Source organism: Phoca vitulina, unplaced genomic scaffold (genome assembly GCF_004348235.1).
Source record: "Phoca vitulina isolate PV1807 unplaced genomic scaffold, GSC_HSeal_1.0 scaffold6, whole genome shotgun sequence".
Taxonomy (NCBI): domain Eukaryota; kingdom Metazoa; phylum Chordata; class Mammalia; order Carnivora; family Phocidae; genus Phoca; species Phoca vitulina.
The window spans coordinates 58,892,954-58,902,438 of NW_022589709.1; the positions used below are offsets into that span (position 1 = coordinate 58,892,954).

Below are 9,485 nucleotides of genomic sequence, written 5' to 3' on the forward strand. Positions count from 1 at the left end.
AGGAAGGAAAATTTCCAAATTCATTCCATGAGGCCAGCATTACCCTGATATCAAAACCAGACAGATACACAAAAAAGAGAACTACAGGCCAATCTCTCTGAACAAAGATACAAAAATCCTCAATAAAATACCAGCAAACCGAATCCAACAATATAAAAAAAATCATCCACCATGACCAAGTAGGATTTATTCCTGGGCTGCAAGTGTGTCTCAGTATTTGCAAATCAATCAACATGATATATCACATCGATAAGAGAAAGGATAAGAACTATATGATCATTTCAATAGATGCAAAAAAAAAAAAGCATTTAACAAAGTACAACATCTGTTTATGATAAAAATTCTCAACAAAGTAGGTATAGAGGGACCATACCTCAACATAATAAAAACCATCTATGAAAAACCCACAGCTAACATCATCCTCAATGGCGAAAAACTGAGAGCCTTTCCCCTAAGGTCAGGAACAAGACAAGGATGTCCACTCTCACCACTTTAATTTCAACATAGTCCTGGAAGGGCTAGCCACAGCAATCAGACAAAAAAAGAAAAGGCATCCAAATTGGCAAGGAGAAGTAAAACTTTCATTATTTGCCGATGACATGATACTGTGTGTGTGTGTGTGTGTGTGTGTGTGTGTGTGTATGTGTGTGTGTGTAAAGCCTGAAAGACTCCACCAAAAACTGTTAGATAAATGAATTCAGTAAAGTCACAGGGTACAAAATCAATTTACAGAATTCTGATGCATTTCTATACACCAATAGTGAAGCAGCTGAAAGAGAAGTTAATAATCCCATTTACAATTGCACCCAAAATAATAAGATACCTTGGTATAAACCTAACCAAAGAGATAAAAGACCTGTACTCTGAAATCTATAAAACACCGATGAAACAAATTTAAGATGACACAAAGAAATGGAAACACATTCCATGCTCATGGATTGAAAGAACAAATATGGGGCGCCTGGGTGGTTCAGATGATTGAGCATCTGCCTTCGGCTCAGGTCATGATCTTCAGGTCCTGGGATCAAGGCTCACGTCGGGCTCTCAGCTCAGTGGGGAGTCTGCTTCTGTCTCTCCCCCTGCCTCTCCCCTGTCTGTGCTCTCTCTGTCTCAAATGAATAATAAAGTCTTAAAAAAGAAACTTTACAAAAAATGAAAGAACAAATATTGTTAAAATGTCTGTACTACCCAAAGCAGTCTAAACATTTAATGCAATTCCTATCAAAATACCAACAGCATTTTTCAACAGAGCTAGAACAAACAATCCTAAAAAGACCGTGAATAGCCAAAGGAATCTTGAAAAAGAAAAGCAAAGCTGGAAGCATCACAATTCTGGACTTCTAAGTTAAATTACAAAGCTGTAGTAATCAAAACAGTATGGTACTGGCACAAAAATAGACATACAGATCAATAGAACAGAATGGAAAACCCAGAAATAAACCCACAATTATATGGTCAATTAATCTTTGATAAAGCAGGAAAGAATATCCAATTGGAGAAAGACAGTCTCTTCAACAAATGGTGTTGGGAAAACTGGGTAACGACATGCAAAAAAATGAAACTGGACCACTTTCTTACACAGTACATGAAAATAAATTGAAAATAAATTAAAGACCTAAATGTTAGACCTGCAGCCATAAAAATCCTAGAAAAGAGCACAGGTAATAATTTCTCTGAAATTGGCCTAGCAGCTTTTTTCTAGATAGGTCCCTTGGGGCAAGTGAAACAAAAGGAAAAATGAACTACTAGGAGTACATCAAAATAAAAAGCTTCTACACAGCGAAGGAAACAGTCAACAAACCTAAAAGGCAACCTATGGAATGGGAAAAGATACTTGCAAATGACATATCCAATAAAGGGTTAGTATCCAAAATACATAAAGAACTTACACAACTTAAGATCCAAAAACCAAATAATCCAATTAAAAAATAGGCAGAAGACATGAATAGACATTTCTTCAAAGAAGACATCCAGATGGCCAACAGACACATGAAAAGATGCTCATCATCACTTACCATCAGGGAAATGCAAATCAAAACTGCAGTGAGATATCACCTCACACCAGCCAGAATAAAGTCAACAGCATAAGAAATAACAGGTTTTGGTGAGGATGTGGAGAAAAAGGAGCCCTTTTCCAGTGTTGATGGGAATGCATACTGGTGCAGCCACTCTGGAAAACAGTATGGAGCTTCCTCGAAAAGTTAAGATTAGAACTACCCTATGATCCAGCAGTTGGACTACTAGGTATTTACCCAAAGAATACAGAAACATTAATTCAAAGGGATACATGCACCCTGATGTTTATAGCAGCATTATCTACAATAGCCAAGTTATGGAAACAGCTGGAGTGTCCATTGATTGATGAATGGGTAAAGAAGTTGTGTGTTGTGTGTGTGTGTGTATATGTATAATGGAATATTACTCAGCCATAAAAAGAATTAAATCTTGCCATTTGCAATAGCATGGATGGAGCTAGAGAGTGTAATCTTAAGTGAAATAAGTCAGAGAAAGACAAAGACCATATGGCTTCACTCATGTGTAATTTAAGAAACAAACGAGCAAAGGGGGAAAAAAGAGAGAAATCCAGAAACAGACTCTTAACTATAGAGAACTGATGGTTACCGTAGGGGAGTTATATGGGGATACAGGTGAAAAAGGTGATGGGGATTAAGGAGTGCACTTGTCAGGATGAGCATCGGGTAATTAAAATAAAAACTTACAAAAAAAAAGGAACAAGTAGCATCATTATGGAAGTCATGAGAGGTATATTCTCATTAATTAAGAAAAATACTAATTCATATACACAGCACTTTGTGTTTGGTAGAGCAATTGTTGTAAATCCTGTTATAGATGGGGAAATGAAGAGAGCCAAAAAGTTAGGTGAACTACTTGAGGTCATACTGTTAAGTATTGCCAGATGCTCTTACAGTAGGTAGCGTTTCTGTGAAAAACATAGTAGATAGTAGACTAACCATAATAAAATAATGAGAGCATTAAAATATTTGGTCCATTTACTGAAAGTTAACAAATGACTAATTCTATTTTTTTTTTTTTTTTTGGTAGCTGTTGTATTTGTTGTTGATAGCAGTCATAGAGACAGAGTTAGTGAAGCACATAGTGAACTTGCAAAGTTGTTAACGGAAAAAGAACTCCGAGATGCTTTGCTCCTGATTTTTGCTAACAAACAGGTAACACGTTTGTATTTCAGAATACTTATTTAGTAGTTTTGTGCATCCTATGTCATTAGGTAACATAAGGTAATTTCAAAACTGATAATTCAGTAGATACTTACGAAGTTTGTGCTGAGTATTTTAAATACAGTATATATAGAAAGTTCTCTACTTAGTACCTTGGAGTATATAGAAAGAAATAAGGTGGTTGATGCTTACCAGAAACTCTTATATGTTTGAAAACATGTAAGTGACTGTATATGAGATTGTAATACATAGAAAACTGGTAAGTAACTTCAATTATATTAACAACGTGTCTTGGAAAATTAGAGTAGTTCTAAAGGTGGCAACTTGTGAAAGATGTGTAAAAAGTGGGATTTGAGTTGAAATTATGATACGAGTTGAAATTATGGATAGGACGTTGAGTCAGTATGTGAAAGAAAGAACACTGTAGGCAGAGAAAATAAAAGCATGAGTGTTTTAAAGGAGCATCAGCAGATCTATATGTGAGGGGCAAGTAGAGGATGAAGAAAATCTAGAATAACAGATGAGGTCTAGACTGAGAAATTTAGGTTTTATTCTATGACAAAGGAAAACCATCAAAAGGTTTTTGGACTCATATCTGTTTTAAGACTGTAATTTGGGGGTAGGATATAGAATTAATCAGGGGGAAGGGACTAGAGACAGGCAGATACAGTAAATTGCTGTAGTAATTCAAGTGAGAGTTAACAAGATCCCAAATTAAAGGAATAGAAGGGTGGAAGTAGATTGAAAAGAGTTTTATGAAGGTAGATTTGTTAGAATTTGTTGTCCGAGTGGGGAGGATAAAGGACAGGGAGAAGCTACGTATTCCTAGATCTTGAGCCTATGCTTCTAGGAGGATGAGAATGCTTTTCAGTGCATTAGAGGGGCTAATATGTCATTAAAAGGAAGGGTAGGATGAAGAATAAAGGATTTCCCTCTTAATAAAAAACCACTAAGAGCACAGATACACTTTGCTTTACTTACTGAAAAAGACACACATAAGGCAAAGTGAAATATCATTTTCCACTTAAATTGCTAAAGATAAAAATGTTTCATAATCTTCAGACTCACACATATTGTTGGTGTGATTATTAAACAGAGACATTTTCTTGGAGGGCAATTTGACAGTACCATACCTATCAAAATTTTAGATGCATATACCCTTGTACCCCACAATTCTACCTCTAATAATGTATTCTGCATACAAATATCCTAAGTTTATCCTGCAGATAATGTTGCAAATGAATGTAGTTAAAAATGTTACAGATGTATATGTATGTGTTTGTAATAGCACATAAACAGAACCTCAATCTAAATATTAAATATACAACGGGTTAAGAAAATTATGTTGCACCTACACCCTGGAATGCAGTTCAGATGTTAAAAATAATGTAGAAGGTCTTCTTGTCCAGATAATGGAAAGATAACTATCTTTAAGATGTATTAAGTAAAAAATAAAAAAAAAAAAGCTAAAGTATGTTTCTGTTTGTGTTTATTTGCATGAATGTGCATGGAAATTATCTGGACAAATATATAAGAAATAATAACTGGTGGTTGCTTCTAGGAAGTAGGGGTGCTCGGGTATTTGGAGTGGGAGTTTAATAACTGTTCATTATATAAATTCTAGGTATAAGCCATTTTTGTGATACACATGTTAACCTTTTTCTTTTAAGTTGATGCCTTATGACTCAGGCAGTATCTTTCATTCAGGTTGCATCGCCTACATTGATTTCACTGAAGGTTATTCTTACAGACTATGTTATAAATGATCTTAATCACAACCCTACTTTTCTCTATACTTATTAATCACAAAATAATTACTGAAGGGTGAATCTAGGTTTTAACTTTAGGTTTCTTTTAGAATGGTACCAACAGAATTCTTTATAGGGGCACCTGGGTGGCTCAGTTGGTTAAGCGACTGCCTTCGGCTCAGGTCATGATCCTGGAGTCCCTGGATCGAGTCCCGCATCTCTCCCTCTGACCCTCCCCCCTCTCATGTGCTCTCTCTCGCTCTCATTCTGTCTCAAATAAATAAATAAAATCTTTAAAAAAAAAAAAAAAAGAATTCTTTATAAATGGTAATTTTGATGGGCTGATTATAAAAAAATTTCTGATATGTATCTATCTTTCAGGATGTTGCTGGAGCTCTGTCAGTAGAAGAAATCACTGAACTTCTCAGTCTGCATAAATTGTGCTGTGGCCGTAGCTGGTATATTCAGGGCTGCGATGCTCGAAGTGGCATGGGACTATATGAGGGGTTAGATTGGCTCTCAAGGCAACTTGTGGCTGCTGGAGTATTGGATGTTGCTTGATTTTAAATGCAGAAGTTATTTAAAGTTTTGTGGTTAAGAGTTATTTTGCACATAATATGTTATAAGAAATTCTACATCTCAAAGATAGTTTATTTAGGATGTATATTTAAAAGGAATCTTGGTTGGGGAATTCAGTATGATATTGCCTTTTAAAAAACTAGTAAAATTTAAATATTTGAGCAGATTAAATTGCATTAAATAGGGACTTCTTGAATATACATTTTTTAAAAACATATGTTTTTATTAAGTTTTTCACATTATGTGTGACCCATATATTGGCAAAGTAGTAGTCAGAGAAAGGGTAAGGTGAAGGTTTATTCTTTCAATGAAAAAGGAATAACCAACTGAATGCCTAATGGAACCTCCGTGGGAAGCAAGTGAAGCATAGCTTCTTCTTTATCTTGCCCTTTCACTGGATTTTGGCAGTATTTGTAGCAAAACAGCAGTGACTTAATGAATTAGAATCCAGACTGCATCTTGGAGAAATAGGATTAATTTACTTCTTTGTTCAGTATAACAGAATAACTTTAATGCTAAGAACTATAAGCTACAGAAAATTAATATTTTATAATTTTTATTGAAACTTTCTCTAAGCCCTTTTGTAAAAACCTAGTGAGTCAGATAAAATGTTATCTAATTAGGTATGACTGTCAGATTAGTATTAAACTGAAGAACAGTTAATAATAAAACTGTGAAAGTCATTTATGTTGTAGTTAATCTTCACTTATGAAAGACCCATTTCCAGGGTTGAACCTGTATGTATTATCTCCTAGGTCACAGCTCTAAATTGGTCCTTCTATTTTCAACATGTTTAAAGTAGTTAGAGTTTCTTTTTAAAATAATACTGCATCCTTAGTGGGAACGATTATAGGTAAAATGTAGTAAGTTACACATAGAACCAGGGTTGGCTTACATAAAAGTAGGAAACTACATTTACCTTAAGAAAAGTCATTTAAGCAGTGGAGAATCAGTTACTTTAAATGCTTTCCCAAAAATATAAGTACATTTATCTTGACAATAAGACATTATTAAGGCTCTTCATGGTAAGGCCTTGAGAAGGAAGGAAAAGAAATGTTCAGAAAGTTTACATCACATTTATTATGCAGTGTTGTAAAAGTTTAAAAATTTTGTGCTTTTTACTGTTTTTCATTTTTTAAGGATACTCACTTATGGCAGTACGATTTATATTTAAACATAGCTAGATTGGGTTTTATTTTTTTTTAATATGCTCTTCACCCTTTAGGATGAAGCTGAATAATCCTAAGTCTTATTAGTTGAACTGTTAGGAGATGTCCCTCTTAGGTGGCACTGTTTTGGTTCTTTTGTTTGTACTTTTGTTTAAAATAAACAGCAAAACTTTTAGAAAACAAAGCATTAAAAAGAAGTCCATCAGTGTTATGGGCAGTATGTAAATAAGTAAATAGTTCATCCTTTATTTCTCAAGTAAAAGTCATGCTGTTACAAGTGTAATTTGTGCATATAAGTAACACTTATGAATTAAATTATTTAATAATTACAATAACTGTGAAAAATAAAAAACATGTTAACATTTGCTTGAGCCCTTGACCTGTTTTCTCTACTAGGTAATTGGAAAAAAAAAAAAGTCTAACACTAACATGTAAACTTGTTTTCCTTGTAAATTATTAAGTTCATTTCACCAATTTTGCTAAACTTTGTAATTCACATTCTTAGCATATTACTAAACACAATGTAAAAATTGTGCTTAGACCTGATTATAATGTACATAATAGTGTTTGTGTGTGGTTTCTTTTTTTAAGAAATATTTTTCTCAGGCTCTTATTACTATTTGTGGTTGTATTCTTTCACTAATCATTAGTTAAGATTTTGCTAGTTCCCTCTGGGAAATGTCAAATTTAATAATGAGAGAGATGTTTTAAATCCAGTCTATTAGGATTTGCCTCCTAGCTCTGAATTTCTGTATTTAGCCTAAATATACTGTATGGTTTATGTAAAGCAGGTTTTACAAGTGTGTAGCCCTGGTCTGTAATTCTGGAATGCTTTATCATCACCAGAAGCCATTATTTGCATTACATATAGACAGCAATAAAATGTTAAAATCATTTTAAAGAAGTCCTATCATTATTCTAAAAATTCTGTTTCGTGTACCATCTACTAGTATAACTAGTAACGAATTAAGAAAGTTGTATTTGTGCTGTGGTTAAGAGAAAGAAAACAAAATGGGGTAGGGGTTGACTTGCATGTCAAATTTGAGTTGTAGTTTATTAAAGATTTAGAAATAACTTATTCTGTATTTGCAGTGTAAGCTGCACTTAAATGAGTATTATAGCTAATGTTTTGATAGAACTAAAATTTTTCATTAAACAAAGTGAAACTTGTTTTTTAAATTTTAAGTACTATTTTTGAAAATGTCTGAGAAAACTTAGGTGTAGCCTATAACTATTATTGCTAAAAGAAAGACATTTTCTGTAGTATTGAGATACCTTTGAATTTGCAAAGTAGTAATAGGGAAGAAGACAGTTGTACTTTGCCTAAAAAAATAATGAAGAGGATGAATGAGTAAGTATCAGATGGTATCCTGCTAATAATTTAAAACATGCTTTAAAAAAAAAAGGACATCTGGCAATGTATGTTTTTAAGTCTACTGATTATGTTAAATTTATGACACGAAATGGAAAAATTCGTTCATCAAATATGATTTTTCACTCAAGCAAAAGAACTGTTTGGCAAAATGGGGCATCACCACCACTTGGTGGCAGTATTATCAAAAATTTAGGATTAAGTTTTCAGGAATGAATAAATTGCTAGGGAGATGTCTAGACACCTAAAATAGGAAGAAAAGGTAAACGTCACAGTGAAAAGTCATTTTATGTCCAAGTTCTACCTTATAAAAGGAGGATGTGATATTAAAGTAGCACAACTTGGCACATTCTTCCATCTCACAGGTTTGTGGTACAAAATGGATAAAGGAAGTAATCCTGCTTATCAATAGAAGGAAAAGCGTAAGTTTAAATTTAAACATAAGAATGTGGATTCCCTAAATAGGTCTCTTGAACGTGTTCCTCCTTTAACTTCTTGTTCTCCTTTAACTTCAAGAGTGTCTGGAAACTAGAAGCAATGGTTCTTTTTTTTTTTTTTTAATTGAAATATAATTTAGATTGGTAAAATTCGCCTTTTACAGTGCTAAGAGTTTTGACAAATTCAATTGTGTAACCAACACCACTGTCAAGATATAGAATTATTCTTTCACCCCCAGGAAGTCCCCTTTGTGCTCCTTTGTTTTTTTTTTTTTAAATTTTTTTATTGTTATGTTAATCCCCATACATTACATCATTAGTTTTAGATATAGTGTTCCATGATTCATTGTTTGTGCATAACACCCAGTGCTCCATGCAGAACGTGCCCTCCTCAATACCCATCACCAGGCTAACCCATCCTCCCAACCCCCTCCCCTCTAGAACCCTCAGTTTGTTTTTCAGAGTCCATCGTCTCTCATGGTTCTTCTCCCCCTCCGATTTCCCCCCCTTCATTCTTCCCCTCCTGCTACATTCTTCTTCTTCTTTTTTTCTTTCTTAACATATATTGCATTATTTGTTTCAGAGGTACAGATCTGAGATTCAACAGTCCTGCACAATTCACAGCGCTTACCAGAACACATACCCTCCCCAGTGTCCATCACCCAGTCACCCCATCCCTCCCACCCCACCCCCCACTCCAGCAACCCTCAGTTTGTTTCCTGAGATTAAGAATTCCTCATATCAGTGAGGTCATGAAGCAATGGTTCTTAATAGTTATGAAGTCAGGAGGGAAAGTGAAGAAATGAAATCAACAGAAGACTTTGAACTCATACTGTTTTACTGCTCAAATTACTACTAATTGCACCATTATTAGCTACTAAAGGTTTTACTTAATATATAGTTTCTCGATGGTATATTTAGTAAGGTAAGAAAAGATACTATAACTTGAGGACAGAAAATTTGACTTTAGCTACATGAGGAAA

The 9,485-nt window shown here is 34.2% G+C and overlaps 1 protein-coding gene across 1 annotated transcript in view; it reads left to right on the forward strand.

Annotated features, from left to right (window-relative positions):
- TRIM23 (tripartite motif containing 23) overlaps positions 1–7,276 on the forward strand; it is a 33,163-nt gene extending 25,887 nt beyond the window's left edge. The window contains exons 10-11 of the mRNA XM_032404325.1: positions 3,064–3,188; positions 5,327–7,276. Coding sequence (XP_032260216.1) covers positions 3,064–3,188; positions 5,327–5,506 — 305 coding nt within the window. The 3' untranslated portion in view covers positions 5,507–7,276. The remainder of the gene's footprint in view (positions 1–3,063; positions 3,189–5,326) is intronic.
- Positions 7,277–9,485: the final 2,209 nt, after the last annotated feature.